The sequence below is a fragment of the Barbatula barbatula genome (assembly GCF_947034865.1).
Source record: "Barbatula barbatula genome assembly, chromosome: 24".
Taxonomy (NCBI): Eukaryota; Metazoa; Chordata; class Actinopteri; order Cypriniformes; family Nemacheilidae; genus Barbatula; species Barbatula barbatula.
The window spans coordinates 18,628,288-18,650,999 of record NC_136787.1 but is presented as its reverse complement, the minus strand read 5'-3'; the positions used below and the strand labels follow the sequence as shown (position 1 = coordinate 18,650,999).

The 22,712-nt window shown below is 39.0% G+C and overlaps 4 protein-coding genes across 4 annotated transcripts; 2 read left to right on the top strand and 2 right to left on the bottom strand.

Moving 5' to 3' along the window:
* Positions 1–1,221: 1,221 nt before the first annotated feature.
* Positions 1,222–7,066, top strand: rhobtb2b (Rho related BTB domain containing 2b). The gene is made up of 10 exons (XM_079447843.1): positions 1,222–1,558; positions 2,214–2,415; positions 2,495–2,598; positions 2,677–2,862; positions 2,933–3,873; positions 4,058–4,176; positions 5,039–5,189; positions 5,288–5,376; positions 5,592–5,697; positions 5,783–7,066. Exons 1-10 carry the CDS (start codon positions 1,536–1,538, stop codon positions 6,004–6,006), a joined length of 2,145 nt encoding a protein of 714 aa, XP_079303969.1. The 5' UTR covers positions 1,222–1,535; the 3' UTR covers positions 6,007–7,066.
* On the bottom strand, positions 6,902–17,302 carry LOC306889132 (cGMP-dependent protein kinase 1-like). Its single transcript, XM_079447842.1, has 20 exons — positions 17,012–17,302; positions 16,149–16,393; positions 15,901–16,015; positions 15,639–15,805; positions 14,203–14,316; positions 11,416–11,521; positions 11,260–11,323; positions 11,101–11,178; positions 10,920–11,014; positions 10,766–10,831; positions 10,575–10,649; positions 10,397–10,493; positions 10,170–10,309; positions 9,422–9,511; positions 9,200–9,341; positions 8,918–9,081; positions 8,404–8,526; positions 8,247–8,309; positions 7,885–7,951; positions 6,902–7,762 (listed from the first exon to the last, which is right to left on the bottom strand). The coding sequence occupies exons 1-20, from the start codon at positions 17,083–17,085 to the stop codon at positions 7,664–7,666; spliced, it is 2,184 nt and encodes a 727-aa protein (XP_079303968.1). The 5' UTR covers positions 17,086–17,302; the 3' UTR covers positions 6,902–7,663.
* A 904-nt stretch (positions 17,303–18,206) lies between these two features.
* On the top strand, positions 18,207–19,330 carry lage3 (L antigen family member 3). The gene is made up of 3 exons (XM_079448703.1): positions 18,207–18,281; positions 18,524–18,652; positions 18,930–19,330. The coding sequence occupies exons 1-3, from the start codon at positions 18,235–18,237 to the stop codon at positions 19,042–19,044; spliced, it is 291 nt and encodes a 96-aa protein (XP_079304829.1). The 5' UTR covers positions 18,207–18,234; the 3' UTR covers positions 19,045–19,330.
* On the bottom strand, positions 19,322–22,699 carry LOC306889594 (ras-related protein rab7). Its single transcript, XM_079448702.1, has 6 exons — positions 22,451–22,699; positions 21,807–21,876; positions 21,542–21,668; positions 20,978–21,196; positions 20,736–20,864; positions 19,322–20,647 (listed from the first exon to the last, which is right to left on the bottom strand). The coding sequence occupies exons 2-6, from the start codon at positions 21,857–21,859 to the stop codon at positions 20,558–20,560; spliced, it is 618 nt and encodes a 205-aa protein (XP_079304828.1). The 5' UTR covers positions 21,860–21,876; positions 22,451–22,699; the 3' UTR covers positions 19,322–20,557.
* Between the last annotated feature and the right edge of the window lie 13 nt (positions 22,700–22,712).

Below are 22,712 nucleotides of genomic sequence, written 5' to 3'. Positions count from 1 at the left end.
CAGCTATGTGGATTTAATTACTTTTGTTCACACAGACACCCAGAAAAACCCTGTATATTATTGCCAGGAAAACACACCCACATCTTCCAAAAATAACAAGGAGAAGCCTAATTATCACAATCATACACCTCAGGCCTTGGGTTTATTTTCCTATAATTATGTTACTCCCAGAAGAAAAAGAAATGATAATATGTGACATAAATGCACAACAATTATTTTATGTAGGGCTATAGAGGAAAAACACAGAATTTAACTGTATAATATTGAGCATTTGAAGCGTTTGAAGAACAACCCAGACAAATTCAGGGATGGATAGTAGTAAAGTATTTTTACTCTAAAACTTTTATCTTTTCTTGAGATCTGAGACTAAGTTGAAACATAAATAAGACACAAAGTCTAACTTCTCAGTTGTGTGATTTTTCGTTTCCTGAATTGCTTAGGAGAAATAAAAAGAAGAAACAAAAAGACTTGGAATACATTGCGTCATCTATGAAGTGTTCATAGACAATTCAATTTTATTTTAGATAGCGCTTTTCACAATTTGCAGCTTTACAGGGGAAAATAATAAAATCACAAAAAAGGTAAAGCACAGTACATGAATAGTTTAGCTAGTTATATAAACACCAAATAATATCTAATGTCAGCAGTCTCCCGCTGGTTTATTTAGCATGTTTTGCATTAAGTGAATGCTTGGCTGAAAAGATGTGTCTTTAATCCAGATTTAAATTGGGCGAGTGTGTCTGATCCTGGAATAGTGTCAGGATCGAATAGACACAATTGTAATGATGTTTTTCTAATGCACTTTAAAGCGATTGATGATAAAACTTTCACAATGAGGCTGTATTTCTTACCATTGTTTAATGTAAAAAAACAGCTGCTGCGTGATAGTTTAAGGGGCGGGGTTAACGGATGCTCCGCCCAAGCTGTCTTTTTTGTGCATTTGGGTCATCATTTCAGGTTTTAACTGAAGATTATGAGGGTACATGAATTCTAAAAAGAAAGTGACCTACATTGATAAGCTTTTTACTATAAACGCTGCAATATTTCCCAAAAAAATTTGGGCATTTTTTATTTCACTGGGACTTTAAGTGTTAGCCAATTTGTGAAAGCACTTTAAGAGTTTTTCAAAATGCATATTTATCCCATTTGGTTTATCCTACATATACAATTAAAACTATTTTCTATTCACAAACATCACAGGGGTGTAAATCCACACTCAGCGGTGTTCAGTCGGTGCGTGCGGTGCGTCAGTCTGCCTGCATGCGGAAGCCAAAGCGACGGACGCCGGGAATGTCACCAATGCGAACCCGTCAGCCGTCGCGCTTTCTGCTCGTTAAATCCGTTAGTTTCTTTTAGATAAAGGCAGCAAGAGGGCCTCGTTCGGTGAAATGGGCTAGTTCGGGTCTCGTTGCTGTCGATGACGTTTACGTAATTCCCTTGTCTTCGCGTCTCCACCGGGAAAATGAAGTGCAGCTCCGGATCCCTTCAGGTGCACCCCGCATCCAACGCGCATTCGATCATCATCTGCCAACCCAATGCATCCCTTCAGTTCACTTCGGTAAGGGCTTTCATGAGTGTGTGTGTGTGTGTGTGCTTGTGTACATTAATAGCGCTCTTGAGCAGGACATTATGGGCACGAGAAGGATTACATAAGAGCGAAGCCAATGGCTGTATCTGAAATTATAGTGCGCTCCCTATCTAGACAGCACTGACGCATATTTGCGATATTTAGGTTCAACGCACGCTCGTTACGTTATGGTTAATTCTAATATTAAATTAAAGGGGAATAGAAGTAAATACATAGCAATCTATAGATGAGTTTGAACATATAATAAAATTACACAAACGTCTGCCATAGAGGTGAATAAGTGAGTGTTTTCACTTTTGGTTTAAGGTTATACTGTATGAATGGTTAAATAATGGGATTTAAATCTAAAACTAATTTTAATTCAGCTTGTTGTGTGTTTTTGCAGACTAAATGGATAAAATATTTATATAGGCCACTATTCATTTATTTAGGCTATTTATTTAGGCTACTGAATTAATGTGTTTAAAAAATCTACGATAAACACATTTCCAAACATCAATGTATATTTTTAACACATGTCTTTGTTATATAATACGAATCACTTTTTTATGTAGTCTGCTGCTACAGTTATTCATGATATTTATTTTAATATTTTAAATTTTTTGCTTTTATTTATTGTCACTAGATCCCAATTTACAGATACTGACATGGACTATGAGAGGCCAAATGTGGAGACCATTAAATGTGTGGTGGTAGGGGACAATGCTGTGGGAAAAACCCGGCTGATCTGTGCCCGAGCATGTAATGCCACCCTGACGCAGTACCAGCTACTCGCCACACACGTGCCCACTGTCTGGGCCATTGACCAATACAGAGTCTGCCAAGAGGTTTGGATTTCTATTTGCTTTCCCTTAGTTACGAATGTTTTAGGATTCATAAATCCTACCCTTATGTGTGCTTTTGAAGGTTTTGGAGCGATCTAGAGATGTAGTGGATGATGTCAGCATGTCTCTACGATTATGGGACACCTTTGGAGACCATCATAAAGACCGTCGTTTCGCATATGGGAGGTATGTTAGTTGATACTTTTTCCTAGGTTAATATGTTCTTGTGGTTTTGATGCCTTTGTTTTTGTACTCAAACTCTAGGTCAGACGTGGTGGTCTTGTGCTTCTCCATCGCCAACCCAAATTCTCTGTTTCACGTGAAGACCATGTGGTACCCGGAGATCAAGCACTTCTGTCCTCGGGCTCCGGTCATTCTGGTGGGCTGTCAGTTAGACCTGCGTTACGCTGATCTGGAGGCTGTTAATAGAGGCCGGAGACCCCTCGCAAGGTCATTTTAGAAATGTTACGTTTTAAAAATGTTTAACATGAGTGAGATTTTATACTTTATTTACTTGCAGACCCATCAAAGCGAACGAGATTCTTCCTCCTGAAAAAGGTCGGGAGGTGGCTAAAGAACTGGGCGTACTATACTACGAGACCAGCGTGGTGGCTCAGTTCGGAGTAAAGGACGTGTTTGACAACGCCATCCGTGCTGCTCTCATCTCACGCCGCCACCTGCAGTTCTGGAAGTCTCATTTGCGGGACGTCCAGCGGCCGCTCTTGCAGCCACCCTTCCTCCCCCCTAAACCTCCCCCTCCCGTCATAACCGTCCCAGCTCCCCCATCCACCACAGAGGAACACCCGGGGCGGCTTCTGGAGGACCCCCTGTGTGCCGATGTGCTTCTGGTTCTCCAGGAGCACCAGAAAATCTTCGCTCACAAAGTCTACCTCGCCACCGCGTCCTCCAAATTCTATGATCTTTTCCTCCAGGATACAAAGGCCGAGACAGACGGCAGGCAACGAGAGCCACCCGCTCGGGCTGCCAGCTTCGACATGTGCGAGAGCAGCGATGAAGAGGTCAAGGCCAACCTAAGGGCCTGCATCAGTGACGGCACCCTGATTGGCGGCGGAGGAACAGACTCAGACGGGATGAGAGGTCGCGGGGGACGGCTTTTGTCTTCATTGGGAAGAGCTTTCGCAAGCATCGGGAGGGAAACTGTGAAAGATCCTGTAACGTTAATCTCGCGGCCGATGACGGTGGTGCATATGGACCCTTCTGTGTTGTATGAGCCGTTTCGCGTGGTGTTGAGTTATCTCTACACGGGACAGTTGGACGAGCATGAGAAAGATTTGATGCACATCGCTCATATTGCTGAGCTGCTGGAGGTATTTGACCTGCGCATGATGGTCGCTAACATCCTCAACAATGAGGCTTTCATGAACCAAGAGATCACAAAGGCTTTCCATGTGCGACGGACCAATCGCGTGAAGGAATGTCTGGCTAAAGGAACATTCTCAGGTGTTTGTAACCACAGTTGTAGCACAAACAGTTTCTGTAACAATGTACAATTGCAATCAATACCATTAATGATAATTATTGTTGTTAAATATCCTAAATCATTATTGCTTTTATAATATATTTGGAGTGGGTTATGATATTTTTTATGTGCTGCAATCAAAAAGTTATTTTGTTTATAACCCAGATGTAGTTTTTAAACTGGATGATGGCACGGTTGAGGCCCACAAGCCCCTCCTCATCTCCAGCTGTGATTGGATGGCAGCCATGTTTGGTGGGCCGTTTGTCGAAAGCTGTACTAAAGAGGTAAGTGCTGTATTACCCCCATGTGTAAATGAAAAAATCTCATATTCAAAAGCTGTAGGTCTTGTATTTTCTCCAAACGTTTTGGCTAGTATAGGTTTATAACAGTCATCTACGACAGCGGTTCCCAATCTTCCCAAATTTGAAAAATATTATATTTTTCACATTGATATTTTTCGGTGGAAATATGGGGGGAAATGCACATTTGTTCTCTATTAGCTATATTTTTCTTTTGTGAGGGACCCCGTTTCTAAAATACATATTCATCTATAAAGCTTTATGTATAGAGATCCATTTAAACTTTGTCAGATAAGTAGTAAATGTGATATTATAAAGACAACATATTGTTTCCGAACTCAAATAGTTGGTATAGTATCCAACACTTGAACATCAATTCAAATGTATTTGTACTGCATCTACTTTCACATAGGGAGTAAAAATAACTTTAAAGAGAAAAAAAATATATAAAGATAATACATTTTGGGAACTATGCCATGCATGATGCAAAACAGATATAAATTATTTAAATTAAACAATAATTAGAATTTTTACTGTGCCTTTAATTTCTGAACATTTCTGGGGACCCCTTGCAACCTTATGAAGACCACCCTGGTGGTCCCTGCCCCGAGCTTGAAAACCCCTGATCTAAACTAAATTCATTATGTCATGACCTAACCCACTATGTGATCTAGAAGTGTCCTGACCCACTGATCTTGGAAACTATTTTTGTTGTGTGCTTCACAAATGTTTGTATAGCACCTGTTCTCCTTTGAAAAAGAATACATTTCAAAATAATACCATACTTGTTAAATAAATGCTCTTGAACCAGTACAGTCATAACCAAACCATGACTAAACCTCCACAGGTGATGTTTCCAAACACGACTCACAGTAGTATGCAGGCTGTGCTGGAATATCTCTACACGGGACACTTCTGTTCCAGACCTGACCTGGACGCCATGGAGCTCATTATTCTAGCCAATCGCCTTTGCCTGCCTCACCTGGTCGCCCTTACAGGTTTAAATGTTGATTATTAAGCATCGACTATCGAAATGATTGAAGGAATAATTATGAATTGCAGAAAATGGTTGCCTGTGAATTGTCTCTCATCACAGAGCTCCACACTGTATCTGTCCTGAAGGAGGCGGCTGCCATGGGAACAGACATTGATGGAGATGTGCTGGTATATCTGGAGATGGCTCAGGTAAAACCTCAAAACCCATATGAAATTTCAGTCCATGGGTTGAGTTAACAAAAAACAAGTTGTTAAAATCAGCTTCTAGTAAATTAGTATCACTTGTAGTCTTTTACCAATAAAGAAACGTTTGAAAGAATGGTCAAGCCAAACCTTTATATAGATCCAAACCTTAAATCATAAGGATGAGTGAATCTTTGTGTTTTCTTGTCATGTGGTTTCAGTTTCACGGTGCGTACCAGCTCACCGATTGGTGCCTTCACCACATCTGCACGAACTACAACAACGTCTGCCGCAAATTCCCCAGAGACATGAGAGCCAAATCTGCTGGTAATGTATGAAGATGTGCGTTGGTTTACCTGACCAGTATTCAGCCGAACGTGTTTTGAATGCTTATTCATATTTCTGTTGTCAGAAAACCAGGAATATTTCGAGAAGCACCGCTGGCCGCCAGTTTGGTACCTGAAAGAGGACGACCATTACCAAAGAGCACGGAAAGAACGAGAAAAGGAGGACTTCTTGTCCCAGAAGCGGCAGGGCAAACGGAAATGGGTCCTCTGGAATCTTCCTCCCTCTCCATCAAACCCCTCGTCCTCTTCGGCAGCCTCCTCTTCCTCAGGCTCCTCTGCTATAATCTGAAGATATGAAGATGAACACATCCACCAGATCCTGGAGATTCTTCAACACGGTTGAAATAGCTGGTTCCAGATCAGAGCATGTTATCAATGCGGTTTGATGTTCTTGGTGCTTCATGTCTAGTTTGTCGACAAGCGTGACAAACCACATGTGTGCCAAAACGGGATTTTGATGTAAAATGTTTACGGTTTACGGACTACAGGTATGTCGTCATGAATTGCAGTCGTGGTTTACAGGACCTAAGCATCTCACCTCTAAAAACTGAAGAACTCTTTGTGTATATTAGTCATCATGCGTCAGTGGTTTTCAACTGGTTTTGATTAAATACTGGTTATGGGTACACCCAAGTCACTTTGGATAAAGGCGTAAAAATGTTTAGTAGTTCTTTTAGTGATTTGTTTTGTGTTTAACAGTTCAAATATTTAAAAAATCCTAAATCACGATACATATTCGAGAAGCAATTTAGCTTTTTTGTAAAGGATATACGTTTTAGTCAAATACAAGTTTTGCATTTTTTGCGCTGCGATGTTGACCGTTGACAGTCTAAAATGAACAAGTTTCTTTGATTCAATGGGTGAATTCCATGTGATTATGCTTCTTAAGTTTCCTTTTTTGGAATCGAAAAGTGACTGATCTTGGGCTAATCCTATATGTCGCCTATCAATACTGTTGTGTTTGTGTCAGAGATGCGATTCTTTAGTCTTGATATGTCAATCAGCTGTGGTTCTGTGAAGCAAATATATCTAAAGAAAGTATATTTCATATCCTTATAGAGAGAATGAATTATATCATTTCAATTTTCTTTCCTTTAGTAAAGTTTGATTGTATCGCATTCATTCATTTAATCTTTCAAACTAAAGTTGACAGCATGCTTCAGATGGTACGTTAATCTTATTTTGAACCAGGATTATTTCTTTTAATTCGTTCAAAAATTAGACATGACACAACATCACAATAGCATGTGCAAATTGACAGTTTTTCTACAGGTAGCAGGTTCAACGCTGTAATATTCTTATAAACGTTCTCGACAAAAATTTGTTACAAACCAATAAAAATAAGACCAAAAAAATTGGACTCTGTCCCATCATTTCCAAAACAAGTCAAACATTAAAATAAACATTCAGAAGAGAGAAGCATGTACCGTAGTGTCTGTATATGTTGGAGTTGCTGGACATTATTGTTTATATCAATTTAAGAGCATTTTTCAGTCTGACACAGGCATCAAAGAAAATTAACAATTTTAGAGGCTAAATACAGATACAGAAAAAATATATTTTTTTGTTTCATTCTGTGAATTACTAAAACAAATTAAAATTTCAAATTAAAAAATAAATACACATGTTTGCATGTATTTGCAGAAAATGAAAACATCAAAATAACAGAAATTGCTCTGTATTTTGTCACTCCTTAAATACTGCAAAGAAAACGTTCATATTCACGGTCAAGCAATACAATATTTTCAACATGGTTTTTAGGAAAAGTAAAAAAAAAAAACGATAACCTGGAATTTGTGACAAGTGACTTTATCACTCCTGAGGTTTGATTTTGTTGAAATTCTACAGACACTGAACAATACATCTACAAATGCTGATTAAATGAACATTTTGGAATGGTCTCTTTATTTCCCCTCGCCGCTGCATGTGGCCATCGGCCCATCCAATCAGAACTCAATATCCCAGCCGGAATCCTCATCAGGCGGCGGTTCGTCTGTATCGTCGGGGAAACAGTCGAAATTGCTTGTGTCCAAAGGGCCTTCCACCTGCAGCATATAGAATAAATGACCATCTCAAACCACTTTTTTCAAAGGCAAAGACTTTCATCCTTATTTAGAGAATGGCAGTCTAGAGCAACCACGTGTACAATTCTGAATGAAAAACTTACAGTCGGTATTAAGGGGGGGGTTAAAGTGCCTTCACGAAGACCGTCCCAGTTAAAGCCCTCGAACCATCTGCAGTTCAAAATCATCAGAAGAAAACATATCATTAAGAGATTTTTTACATGCCTCATGTCAACTCTGCATTACAAACACAAAACTATTTTGAACAGGTGGTATATGCAAATATGCACAGTACATATTTAAGACCTACAGACACTCACCCCCAAAAATATTTAATTGGAATATAAGACACTTGTTTTATGGACTATAATGATGTTTTCATTGCACGAAGGATTTGGAGCAACATAGGGTTACATTAATGACTTCTAATAAGACAGACTCTACATATCCCCATGGACACACATACTTTTGTTTCTGGATGTCCTTAACACCATTCTTCTGGTTGCCAAGTCTCTCAGATGGATTGTCCCTGTTACACACACGAACACAAAGATTGTATTTCAAAATCCATTCAAGTGCCTTCCCAGACAGAAGGTTTAGACATAAAAATACTGAGATTGTACCTGCACAGTCTCTTGATCAAGTTTGCTGCACTCTTACTGATTTTCTTGGGAAACTCGACCATATCGATTCCTCGCAGAATAATGTTATATGTTTTCATGGGATCGGATCCTGAGAAAGGTGGGCTTGAGGTGAAAGAGACATAATTTGAAGAGACAGAGTGAACTTTAACCTTCTTAAAAATGGCAGCGTTATGATACCAACTTGTTCATGTTAATCTCTTTTGCGACATGATGTCACGACATTTTCACACACAAGTAGAATCACACATTTTTAGCAAAGAAGCACTTTTATCAATAAGTGTAAATAGTTACTTTTATAGTTTAACTTTAAACTTGACAATGAACATATGAAGAGTTCATTTGCTGTATTTGCTTATACTATAACTTAATCAAAACAACTCAACTGCAGTTTGTTTGATATTACTCGGAAATGCACAGTAAAAAAACATGATTTTTTGCAAATGAATTCTTCATGTGTAATATTAAAAGATGTTATTTTTGTGTCGCAACAAACCTTCCACTCAGCAGCTCAAATATGAGGATTCCTAGAGACCAGCAATCTGCCGATACATCATGACCTTTATTCAAGATGATCTCAGGGGCCACGTATTCTGGAGTTCCACAAAACGTCCAAGTCTTCTTCCCCAAGCCGACTTTCTTTGCAAAACCAAAATCCACCTAGACAACAACAGCTCAAATGGCTTCTTTCTTTCTCGGGTCAGAATTTTGTTGTGAAACATTCAGCTCAAATCTTAAACCATTGGTCTGTAGACCAGTAAGAGTATATAGTGGGTACCAGCTTGGCATATCCACGATGATCCAGTATGATGTTCTCAGGCTTCAGGTCTCTGTAGATGATTCCACGGCAGTGGAGAAAAGCGAGAGCTTCGACCACACATCCAGTGTAGAAGCGTGTGGTGCTGTCATCAAATGAACCCCTAAGAAGACAGCCACAACACGTCCAGTTACAATAAACGGTTACAATAAAAACTTAATATAGAGAAGATGTTTATGATACCTGTCTCTGAGCAGAGTCCACAGCTCTCCACCCAAACACGCCTCCAGTAACATGTACAGGTACTTGGAATCTCTGAAGGTCCGATACAATCTGAAGCGTAGAACCATAGGGGCTTATTAATTGAAAAAGAGAAATATAATGGGCCATTATAGAGTTATGTACAGTAGTGGCCAAAAGTCATGTCATATTTGTATACATTATTTGCCCCGCTCAAAATTTGAGATGTATGGTACTTGGATAAAGAAATTATATGAAGAATTTATAAGAAGTATTATTATTAATATGAATAATTAGAAGACACTTTGATGGACATCACTTTCGGTGAACTATACTGTATATGTGACGTTAAGAAAAACTTTCATGCCGACAAACTTCACTGAATTCATCGAAATATTCAAATGTAAATGACATCACTGACTAAATGCAAATTCGCTTACTATTCTGATAAACAAACACATAATAGCACATGTTGTAATTCCACTCATAAATATAAAAAGTTGTAATCTGCCCTGTAGAACTGCTGAAAACAAAAGAAGATATTTTGAAGAACGTTGGTAACCAAAAAACACCATCGACCTCCATTGAATGGAAACAAAACCACTGAGACATCTCACAATATCCTCTTTTGTGTATCATATATAGGTTTTGAACAGAATGTTATTTTTTGTGAACTTTCTCTTGAAATATTTTTGCGTTACACAGTAAAGTTATCGTGAGGACGCGCGCCATTAATTTCAGTTGTGCTCACCTGACAGTAAAGGGACTGTGAGCTTCCATCATGATTCGTCTTTCCGACAAAATGTGTTCTTGTTGACTGGTGTCCAGGATGTGACGCTTTTTCAGGACCTTCATGGCAAAGGAGCGACTGTTGTCGTTTTTCAGCTGCACCTGCGTGGAGAGCAAGAACACACACTTTCTATGCACATCTACATCATGACGGATCTGGTGCTTTGAGGATGCCGGTGTCATTTTTACCAGCTCCACGCGACTGAATCCTCCCATCCCCAGCGTGCATATGACACGGAAGTTGCTAAGAGACAAACAGGAGAAGAATGCGGCCTCTGCTTCCAACCTAGAAGAAATGTCCCATATTTAAAGATCCGGAATAATTTTCATGGCCGTTGAACGATTGTGAAGGAGAACATGTGCTTACTTGGCCTTCACCTCCTCGCTTTCGTACATTTTGTTGCTCATGTTGTCCAGCCCACCGATGAGCTGTTTGAAAGACCTGCGTAAAATAAAAAGGATTTGAAGTCAAGGAAAAGTCAATGTTTTGATATTATGATTGTTAAGATTTTCATTTGATTATTGTGATTGTAAACAATTGTACTACAAGCTCCTTACTCTCGGTCCACAACCAGACACGTCACATCACCGATGGCTGTTATGTTCGCCGTACGCACGTCTTCCCTTAAAGGAAAAAAAAAATGGAGAATCACTGTATAATCTTCTTTAGTATATTACATTTGCTAAAATCCAAAAGGTGACCCTCACTGACCCTTTGAGAGCTTGTTCTCCGAACCAATCGCCTCTTGAGAGTGTGGAAAGAAACAATGGCTCCTCATTGGCTGATTTCTGCTGGGTGACCCTCACCTGTGTGCAGAATTACATAATTTCTCATCTAAATTATACCCTGAAAGGCGAAGCTGCAAGAAACATGTTCGTTGGCTCTTTCTCACCTGACCGTCACTGATGATGAAGAACGTGTCTCCGGTGGCTCCTTGTCGAATGATGTAATCGCCATCACCGTAGTGCGTCTACAGGACAAAAAAACATTACCAACAGTTGAGTTCACAACATGAACATAAAAGCTTGAAAGTGTGTTCAGAACATCTCACCTCTTCCAAAACATCAGCGACTTTACTCAGAACGTCTTCTGTGAGGGTCTTAAAGGTGGGTACACTGGAAACATAATTCTACTTATAGCATTAGTAGTTTCTCTATTATTTCTATAATGTCTGGTTTTTGTTTAATTTGTTTTAATGCGGTTTTACCTTCTCAAAAATTCCATGTAGTTTAAATGCTTGAGAAGACCCATTCTCATCATGATGGTTTGAAAACCCTGACGGTCTATGGCCCATAGTTTGATATCAGTCAGAGCTGCGAGGAAAAACGAAGACGAGCCGAGAAATGGAAGAAGGAAAAAGCAAATGAACTGTGAAAATGTGCAACTACATCTCATATGACGATAAGGACAGACACTTATCACAAACAGTGAGAAAGTTCCTCCACATTCTGCTTTTGTGTTTCACAGAAGAAAAAAAAGAGAAAACCACAAGTAAACCACACAAAATGTAATTTATCCTTTCAGCTACATTATTTTACATTCAATGCAAATAAATACTTCTAATACTAACTTCACTGTAATGTCTTGTGCTTTCAAGAATAAAACACTGGAGATGTTTTGCTTCTTATGCATGTACATGTTTAAAACTCGCTGCTAAAAAAAGAAACCCAACAGAAACCATCACCGAAATTCTACTGGTTTCTATTAAAACAGAAGATGAACCACTAGCTTGCAATGTGTTTGGGCTTTATTGTAATGCTGAAAAAACCAATAAAAACCATTTAAGAAGTTGTAATGGCTTTAAAAGAAGTTGTAATGGTTTTAAAAGGATTTGTATTGGTTTTAATGGAAACTATAATATTTCCACTGGTATGTGATGGAATATATTGGTGGGATGTTGAATTCTACTGGAATAATGGCCAAAACACACACAAAAAAATTGTTTAATAATGGTTAATGGAAAAAGCAAATGGTTCATTATGGTATTTTAATGGAAACCAATAGAATCTGAAAACCATATAAATTAAACCATTAAGGAAGTTGTAACGGTTTTATTGGTTTTAATGGAAACTGTATTGGCTCTGTGGGACTCTATTGGTAATTAGTTTTTTTTCTAATGTGGCGTACACATCGACATCGTAGTTTCCGTTAAAAACCAATACAATTCCCATTATAACCATTATAGGTTCAATTGGGTTTTGGGCAGGGTTCTATTGTTCTTCAGCAAGCCTATTCAAACCAACAAACAGTGTACTTTTAAACCTCTTAACAGAACTGACAGGTTTGAAAACTCTTCACATCCTACTCGATGTAATTATTCTGTCAGCCCACAAAAACAGAAACAAACATCACACAGTATGACCCATACTGTTCATATTCACACTTAAACACACACTTAATTACGAACAATCAATTGGAATGTTAATAAATAAACAAGCAGCAAACAGTTGACTAAACTAAATGTGCTGCAAAACACATCGTGATGATAAATGCCCTCTGCAATTCCTTTAAATGCCAACGTGTATGTGTGTATGGAGGGTTTACAATGGGAGTTCATGGGTCAAGGCATTGCAGGGGATTGAAAGAAGCAATGGCAAGCTCGTATTTGTGCGCTGTCCTTGTAGCCATTCTGGGTTTCTGAGTGTAGGTGGATTTTGCTCCATGTAAAAAGGTGGAAGTTACATCACGTCTTCTTGTGTCCTTGTGTGTATTGTATTCTGTTATCGCCTGAAATTAGTTTGGCAGACAAATTTGTTTCTTTCATTACAAACTAACATTCATGACTAACTGAGCAATGAAGAAAAACAGTCAACAAGAGCTCAGCATAGATGGGAACTCCTTCAACACTGTTTTGAAGCATCCGAGGGTGACGCATCAAGAAATTGCATTTCTACAAATGTCATGTTAAAGTTGCACTATAGGTTGCATCAATCCTTTAAGAAACTGCAGCATAAAACAGATCCACGTTTTGTGTCTCCAATTCAAAGACATCTAATGGACGACCTTCACAAAAATAGCAAATATATAAGAATAAGAGACCGATGGAATAGAAATCGGCTAAAGCACGAAGCCGTTATGTCATTCTCACATCAGCGTTTCGTTCCGCTCGGAGCGAGAATTAAAAGCTGACCTTGAATTTCAAAGTCATATTTCCATCGGTCCCTCACACAGAAATATTGCATTGTAAACTTTTTCTGCCATGTACAATGTGACACGACTGCTATTATGACACCCTGGTGTCTAGTAAGCAGTAGTTCTTCTGTACTTTTGTTGATATATTCATAGTTCTTCATACAGTAGGTGAGATTGGTACAGAGAACTAAAGACAGATCTCTGCATGACCCGGGACAACCAACGGATGGCTTTTAATTGCATTTTCATTATTGAAATTAAACAGACGGTCAGCTCATTTCACCTCAATCCATCACGCTAAACAGGTGTGTCGTAAAGGACAAAAGAACAGAAAACCATATGGTCAAACATCTCAGCAATTGCACTGAATCCAACCCGTTCCCTCAACTGGAGACGGAGGAAGTTAATCTCAGAAGCAATGGGAGACTTTACAAAGATACACAGCATCAGCGGCTGAGAAAGAAACTTTGTATTAAGGAGTTTTTGTGTATTGTCATTTCTAATCTCTTCCTTTTTTTTTGGTTTGACGAAACCTATGGAGACAATTCTGTTTTTGAACATTTGTCTTTGCCCCTAAATGTTCAGATTAAGTCATGTAAATATAGTACAACGTATTCAATTTATTGGAAAAAGATTCAAAAAGGCCTGCACACTCCAACAATGAAGAATAACCGTCACTTGTGAGATTAAAACTTTAACGTAAAGTGGTAAAAATGACAGTCCCTTGTGACCGTTATCAGTGCCAAATACACAATATTTAATACACAGAACACATTGAACATTTAATGTTTTAAGAATGTAGCTACTTCAGAACTTCAGTTTGAAATATTTCATGTGTCATATGGCCTGTAAAAAATCTCACCCGTGACGGTGGCCGTGCGTGTGCAGTTGTAGAGTATTGCCAGCTCACCGAAAACCTTTCCCGGCTCGATGGTGCACAGTTTGTGTCCTTCTTTAGTGACCTCCACCAACCCCTCTGTAAACAGCACACACAAACAAGATAAACATCATCTTGTTTTTCTGTTTTTGAATGTGTAATGTGTATTTGAAATTATTGTGTATTTGTGAGGTTCTCTTTTCAATATTGTTAGCATATAAGCATGATAACATCACATGACCGATCTGAATTCCATTTGTAGCATGTGTTTTATTAACAGTCCACATGTAAGAGCGGTCAGACACCGGCAGGAAATAAAAGAACATGTCATTTGACGTCTTTCTCTCTCTCTCTATAGGAACACTGTCAGAAACAGATGATGAGCAGGCAGCCGATTGCCTGTGTGGGTCACTTCAGACAGGTTAATGCAAAACACCTCGAAGACTTAAAATAAAGCGTTAAAATAAAATCACCCTGTGTTTTCCTAACAAAAAAGAAGTGTACTTCAGGCTAATTTTAATAAGTATACTTACGAAAATACTTAATGGGGTGAGTATTCTAATATCAATGCACTAGTAGTATACTTGCAAGTGTGCAATTTCAATACTACTTGAGACAAAATTGGCATCCTTTTTAAGTTTTTAAAAAGCATCCTTTAAAGTTTACTTTGTAGTACACTTTCGTACGTGTTTCATTTGTACTGCAACTAAACTAGAAGTTAGAGGTATACTGATTGTTCACTAATTCATTTTCTTTTTGGTTTATGCCATGACACTTTGGAGTATACACTCGTTTTTTATACTGGTCAAATATACTTTCTCTGAGTATAAGTTAACTTATAGATAATGTGAAGCTACGTCACGCCGTGTTGAATGTTGCGCCATCTTGGGAGGATGGCAGCTAGTTTATTCAATGCAGTGTTTTTTTTCATGTTTGATTAGGAAATATAACTATGGTAGGTCGGTCTTGCTGTGTTAAGAACTGCAATAGCATTATACTGAAGTCGTTCAGAAAAAGCCCTTTCACTTTCGATTTCTCCATATATAAAACAAAACAAGTAATGGTACATTTCAAAACAATAATAGCAGTGAAGTATTGACCTCCCAAGATGGTGGCGCCACTGCAACATGCAACACAGGGCGTGACCTCAGCTCAACATTCTCTATCTACATATAGGGTATACATACGGCGGATTTTAAGTACGAGAAGTACATTTCTGAGAAATGCATAAAGTCATAAAATCCAACTTTTTTATCTTTAGTTTAACAGATGTCTACTAAAAGCCCCCTTGAAAAATCTTCTTTTTTGTAATTGGTTGTGTGTATATTTATTTTTTATGATATTGTTTTATAATACAGATCGAATTGAACAAGATGTCTTGAACACAAGATTTCTTGATGACATAAATGTATGTTTCTCGCCTTCCAGTACGTAGACAGTAGAGCCGTCATCGCCCTCCTGGATGACACAGCATCCCTGTGTCAGGGCGGTGGGATACATGCAGTCCATGATGGTGAGGATCTGGCTGGCTTCTAAATGCTTCATGAAATCGTTTTCCAGTAAAGCCTTCTCGATCAAGTGTCGAGATCTGCAATGATCAGGTAGGGGTAAAAAGAAATCTAACCACCTGTTGCTTGTGTGAGACTGTAGGGCAGCGTGTATTTGTAAATTGGTGTAACTCACTCTTCACTCTTGCTGTAGTTGGTAACGGTGACGTGAGTGAGTTGATTTGGGTTCAGCGCTGTGGGTTCAGCAGATATAGCCTGGCGTTTAGTGCGCTGGGGCTCATCTGGCATCGCTGCTCCGGTGCCAATAACAAAATAGAACCATATAAAACACTTCTATAAAGTAACGATCCATCCTACTTTCACAATCCCTGGGATGGATGATGGTTTTCTTATTATGTTTGTTTGTGTTTATGTAGTTCTCACCCGTGTTTTCTGTTGCCCCAGATGCGTTGTGCGAGACAGAGACAGTGTGGAGACGGTCCAGCTCGGCCTGTAGCTGTCCGATGAGGTCATCTTTCATGTCCAGCTCCAGCTCTAGCTCATCGATAAGGGCGTCACGTTGTCGCAGCTCCTCGATCTTCGTCTGCAGGGCGAACTGGAGGTCACGGAGAGTTCCCATCAGCCCGAGAGACGCCCGAATGTACCAAGACCACTGGAGGATTACACATCTGCAAAAGCAATCCAATCCAATAATGAATTGATTAAAACACAAAGACAGATACAAACAGGTAGAGTGCTTGAAACGGATGTATTTTACGTGTAATTGATGCCAGAAAAAAAGAGGATTGTGATCCCAGAAAGAACACTTATAGGCGCTGGTAAGACTGATATGAATGTCAGTAAAATATAAAACATCATAGATCTCAATGAAATACATGTACACAGAGAAGAAAATTAAATTAAAAACGCTAAATATACCTGTATGTACTTATTTATTTTACTTTTGCAAATTGTTTTTAATACAGTCATTAAAAGTTGATTCTATTATTTTTTTCATAAAAATTATAATGTATATATAAATTATATACATATTTTTAGATGAAAAACATTACAAACGAAACAAAAACCATTGTTAACCACTAACACCTCACTAGGAAAGCTGGTTATTTACAAAAACCGAGAAGTTAAATCCACCTGTAGGAAAATAATGTAGCCCACAAAACGATCCACGTGATTTAATATAACATATTAAGTATCTGTCGTTAATGATTTAAGATTTTTCATAAAACGAACAACTTTTAATTTACACTAAAGCATGCGGTTAAAGAAATTCTGTTGCGTCTCACCTGATAAAAGAAACCCGCAGAGAACTGAAGATCCGAACGCGCATCTCAGACCGGAGCCGCTGGACGCGTCTCATATCCTAGAAAGCCGCCTAGAGGGCATCATAGGCGAGTCCACGCCTGCGTGTGAAAATGACGCACACGATGGATGTGTGAAGATGCTGCAGGAGCTGGGTTGCGACTTAAGATGTGCCTTTTAGTTTCAGCTTTTCACAGCTTGCATTGGCGTATATTCATGGAGTCGAAACACTCCTAAATGACTTCATGTTCTCTCGCGAAGATTTTGAAAGCCTCGTGAATCTTAGGAAGCGAGTTCTGCTCGGCTCGCTCGAATGGATCATTTAAACGAACCGATTCAATTACGAGTCGAAGTACATAAGCGGCATTTGATTGCCCTCTCTCTCTCTCTCTCTCTCTCTCTCGCTCTCTCTCTCTCTCTCTCTGTGTCTCTCTCTCTCTCTCTCTCTCTCTGTGTCTCTCTCTCTCTCTCTCTCTCTGTGTCTCTCTCTCTCTGTGTCTCTCTCTCTCTCTCTCTCTCTCTCTCTCTCTCTCTCTCTCTCTCTCTCTCTCTCTCTCTCTCTCTCTCTCTCTCTCTCTCTCTCTCTCTCTCTCTCTCTATATATATATATGCTGTTATTCTACTTATTGCTAATTAATGCAATATTTATTGAAAGCTGCAGTTTATCACTTGCTTCTCTCTCTCTCTCTCTCTCTCTCTCTCTCTCTCTCTCTCTCTCTCTCTCTCTCTCTCTCTCTCTCTCTCTCTCTCTCTCTCTCTCTCTCTCTCTCTCTCTCTCTCTCTCTCTCTCTCTCTCTCTGATTGATATATCTTAATCCTTTCCCCTTCCTTCTTAAAAATTACTAACCTCACTATTCTTAGCTTTGTATACTGTGCTAGTTTGATGCACTTATGTATTTTGTTGCCTATGTTGTTATAATTGCTTCCAATGTTTCCTCATCTCTAAGTCGCTTTGGATAAAAGCGTCTGCTAAATGACTAAATGTAATTAATGCAATATTTGTTGAAACGCTGCAGTTTACCACTAGCGTTTTTTAAATAACAGTCCAGTTATTATGTATACACTGGGAAAAAAGTTGTTTTAATAAGTAGTGTATTTCGCAATACAATGGAGATTGTCGAATGTTCTTTTGGGAAAATACAATTGCGTTTAAAGACTCGTGACGAAAATGCTGCTTCCAATCGGAAACTGAACAAAACATGTCAACATGGCGGTTTGCATGAGTGAGAACGGTTCAAATGGAAAACTTGAATTGTATCCTTTTACTACTTTAAAATGTTTTATTGTATTTAAAAACAACATTATTTGAACACAGCTATTATACATTTGAACGTATGATATGCAAATTTCATTGCACATGGACAAATTAGTAATTTACCTGTTTGCGGTGGGGTTTCATGCGACAAGACGTGTGCGGTAAAGTAGCACAGCAGAACAGTCCGAGTGTAATATAAATGATTTTAAAGTCCTGTTTTCTTTAACTCCACAAACATCAGCTTTTTAAAGGTACCATTTCCCACAGAGAGAGAGGCAGTTATTGCCCTTCAGTCTTTATCACCTGATCCAGAACCTAGAAAAGGAGGAATCACCAAAAACATGGATGTTTCAGGACAAACGCTGTCTGTGTACGTTTAACGGAATAACTAGTCACTTTAATGAGTCCAGTGTTAAGAATAGTTGCTCCAATTTAGATTTAGGTCGACAGTTATTTTCTACACTGGGGGACAAGTTTCATTAAACTGCCTGATATTATTTTGCAACCAGCTTTCATTTTACGTGATTTATAACCATCTTACCGTGTGTATTGCATTAGTGCCCTGTTTTATGTATCCGTGATGCTAATTCACTCACTAAATATGTTATCTATAACCAGCATTTGATTTGTTGCTTTTGCCATTACAGGAGATGGACTGCAGATGAAGCTCGTATTCTTCGTGTTTCAGTAAGTTCTTTCTTGGATCACTTGTCTCTAGTGATGGAAACCCTGGATGCATTCGGATCACCTGTTTCACAATGACACTTGGAGAGAAGAACAGGTGAATGAGAAAAGATTCAGCTGCTGGAAGAGCATCGGGTGCCACAAGCTGGGCATCCAAGATGTCTGAGGGACATATTGACTTGGAGTCAGGATGGACTGCAAGGACTTGTAATTTAATTGAAAAAATATAACTGTATGATTTTGTTTTGTTGGTGGAATGCAGTTTCTTGTTGATGTGTGTCTCTGTCAAGAAAATCTTGAATTGGGTAAAAGGTTAATAGTAAGAAAGAAAGAAAGAAGGAAGCAGAATATTTTTCAATTTGAATAAATTTATTAATGGAGAATTGTTCAGAAAACAATATCAAGAGATGATTAACAATCTCCCATGAAAGGTGGTTGTTGTATAAAAGAGGAACAGATGTTTATTGGCTTCTATCGGCAGACATCACTAAGAGTAACTTTTTTTTCATCATGATGATCTACAACACTGGCAGACAGAAATAAAGACAACATGTTAGAAAAATGACATGGTTTAAGATGTTGTTGTAAATCGATTTGGGATTTCAGGTATCCTTCATATTTCAATCTTTTGTGACGTGTGCCTTTAGATTTTATGCGACCTAGTACATCAAACCTATTTATTTGATCAAGTTGTGCCACCTCAGAGATGTTATTTTAGGGAAATTTAAATACAAATACACTGTAAACTAAGTAATTAAACAGCTCAAGCATTTTAGATGATTCGTTTGTTACATTCGTTCAATACAACTTGGGAATCACTCATTCAAGTGAAAAGAAATGTGTTTCATTGCTAGTTTAACTAAACTGATTGCACTTCATCGGCTCAGCTCCTCAAAACTTTCATGTGACACCGACAGCAAGCATCCAGCTTGTTCCAGACAAGCACCACATGCATGATGCTAATCAGGGCATCCTCAGGCACAAACATCAAAACATTTTTTTGCGAGCCTCGACAGTGTAATAAACTCGTAAATTATTCTGAGGATTTAATATTGTGATGTGTAAAGACTAAGCTCGCATTGGGTTGTTTATACTGTGTCTATGTGCTTAGTTATTTTGAGTTACAGATGAGGTTAAGGTTACACAGCAAAACAATTTGGCAAACAAGGAATTATAAGGAAGTGTGACGGCGAATTTCTCTACAACCTCAAATGAAAGGCACGCTAATAACAGACAGACAGATGTGCAATCAGGAGTCAAGTCTGAACTGAAGGGCTGTTGTAATATGGGAAGATGAGAGAATACACTATAGATAAACAACAATCAGCAAAATAAAGAAAAACAGCCATTTGTAAATAATAGAATAACTATCACGTTTCATTACTCTCATAGAAATATCCTTAAAGGTAGTTATATTAAAACTGATGCTGTGGCAGGGAGGTTCTTTAAATTCCTAACAGTTCTTTACATAGATGTTTGGAGAAAGTGGTTTCTTTTTAATGCTGGATGTTCTGCACCGGAGGAATCGGTCTGCCCTGTGCACTGGCCTCTCCCGCCCACTCTCTGGTCCCCTCGTTCTCCGTGTGTCTTTTCAGCAGCTGCAGCCGTCGCCGGAGGACACGGGTCTGTCATCTCGCAGTTTAATCTGGTCCGGGAAGTCATACGTCTCCACTTCAGACTCCTGTGAAGTAAAGCAGCCACCAATATGAGCATTTAAAACGCTAGTAGGATGAGTAACAGGGCCTTGACAGACATCGTACTGAACGTACCTGTTTAAGGGCATTTCGAGCAATGGTTTGGAAAGCCTGGTCAACGTTGATGGCCTCTTTTGCACTGGTTTCGAAGTATGGAATGTCACTTTTGCTCTGACACCATGCCTGCGCTCGCTTTGTAGTCACCTGTGACGAAGACGATAGATTTAAGTGTCTGACTGAAGCTGCGATTTGACCACAGATCAATGTAAAGCATTTTGTAAGGTACTATAATCATACACTGCAGAATGGATACAGACCTGTCTGTTCTCCAAATCGATCTTGTTGCCAAGCACTACAAAAGGGAAGTTCTCTGGGTCACGTGGGCTGGCCTGAATGAGGAACTCATCCCTCCAGCTGTCCAGGGTTTTGAAGGTGTTTGGCGCAGTCACATCATACACCAGCACGCAGCAGTCCGCTCCACGATAAAAAGCAACGCCCAAAGACTGAAACCGCTCCTGTCCGGCTGTGTCCCAAATCTGGAATGACCAGAATAATATTTCAAGGCATGAGACAAATCCAATTGTTATTTTTATGAGCTATAAAACAACGTTGACTCATTTTGAGTACTTTATACCTAGTTGAAAATCCATCATATATAAGAGTTAAGTCCTGCTGCTTTCTGACATCAGCTGTACATACATTTGCTTATATAAACAGAGGCGGTGCCAAACATATTGGACCCACTATTTCCTCAGGAAAAATAAATAAATGTAATTTGTTGCATTAGGCCATTAACTATCAAGGGCAAACATGCAGCTTAGCATATACCAAAATAAATGATCTCATTCAATGCAAAATAAATACAACTGCGATCTAAGGACCTGCATTGTCACCAGCCTGTCATCCACCATCACTTCCTTGGTAAGAAAGTCAGCACCGATCGTGGCTTTATACTGATTGCTGAATTTCTTATTGACATACTGGTTCATCAGCGAAGTCTTTCCAACACTGTGGAAAACAATACAACACTTGTCATAAAGAGAAACTCAAATTATGCTTGAAACGATCCACATCACGTCATTTGCATCTCACCAGACATAGAAAGCACACAATAAGTATTAAAATAGTAGTAAATGTTATGCTCACCCAGAATCCCCGAGTATAATCACCTTCAGTAGAACCTTTTTGCGAGAAGCCATCCTGAACTAAACTGAATCTGACAGAAATAAAAGAATGAACACCATGAAGTCTTGTGAACAATGCGAGGACTGTGGTTGCCAAATAAACACGTTGAAAAAGGAAGGTTGCATGATCGCAGTCATGTGCTAAGAGTCAAATGTATCCTATGTAACACAAGGCGTGTCACGAAAAACACATTAATTCACATTTATGGACAAAAACAAGACCTCTCGTGCTCATGTAAATGTCAACAATAGCATCCAATCCTTGCGCACAGGATGGAAATTAGATCCTTTTTAAATCAAAAACTTATCAACGACTTGCCATTGCGATTAATTAATAAAAAGGCCATTTAAAAACAATATACGGTGTAGAAATGGCCAGATAAGCTTCTCAGTGCGCCGCTAAAGCTAAGAAAAGCTAACACAAACAAACACATTAAATGAGGTATTACACAATACACAAACATCTGTCTCACGTCTTAAATCACGCAATAAGTAGAAGTGTTATTCTTATGAGAGCAGTCATGTAGAAACAGGTTTACGGTTTTCGTATTTCAGTAATGCAGACTTAGCGTCCGCGGCTAACACGTTAGCATAATGAAAACTCACTTTCTGAGGAGAAATCCCGCCTCGAGTTCAATCTTCTTCTGTCATACAACACACGCGAAGCTACACGACACGATGGGGTCTCGCAATGTTCGTAGAAACACTGTTGGGGTTTTGTCTTGTGTTTTTGATGGTTGTCACGGACAGTTCGAGCGAACATCCGTGTGTTGAAATGAGCAGAAAACACTCCCTCCACTGGCTGAAGTCAACAACAACTCATGTTTACCTTTCATTGTGTTACCTATGCATTATATTTTATTCACTT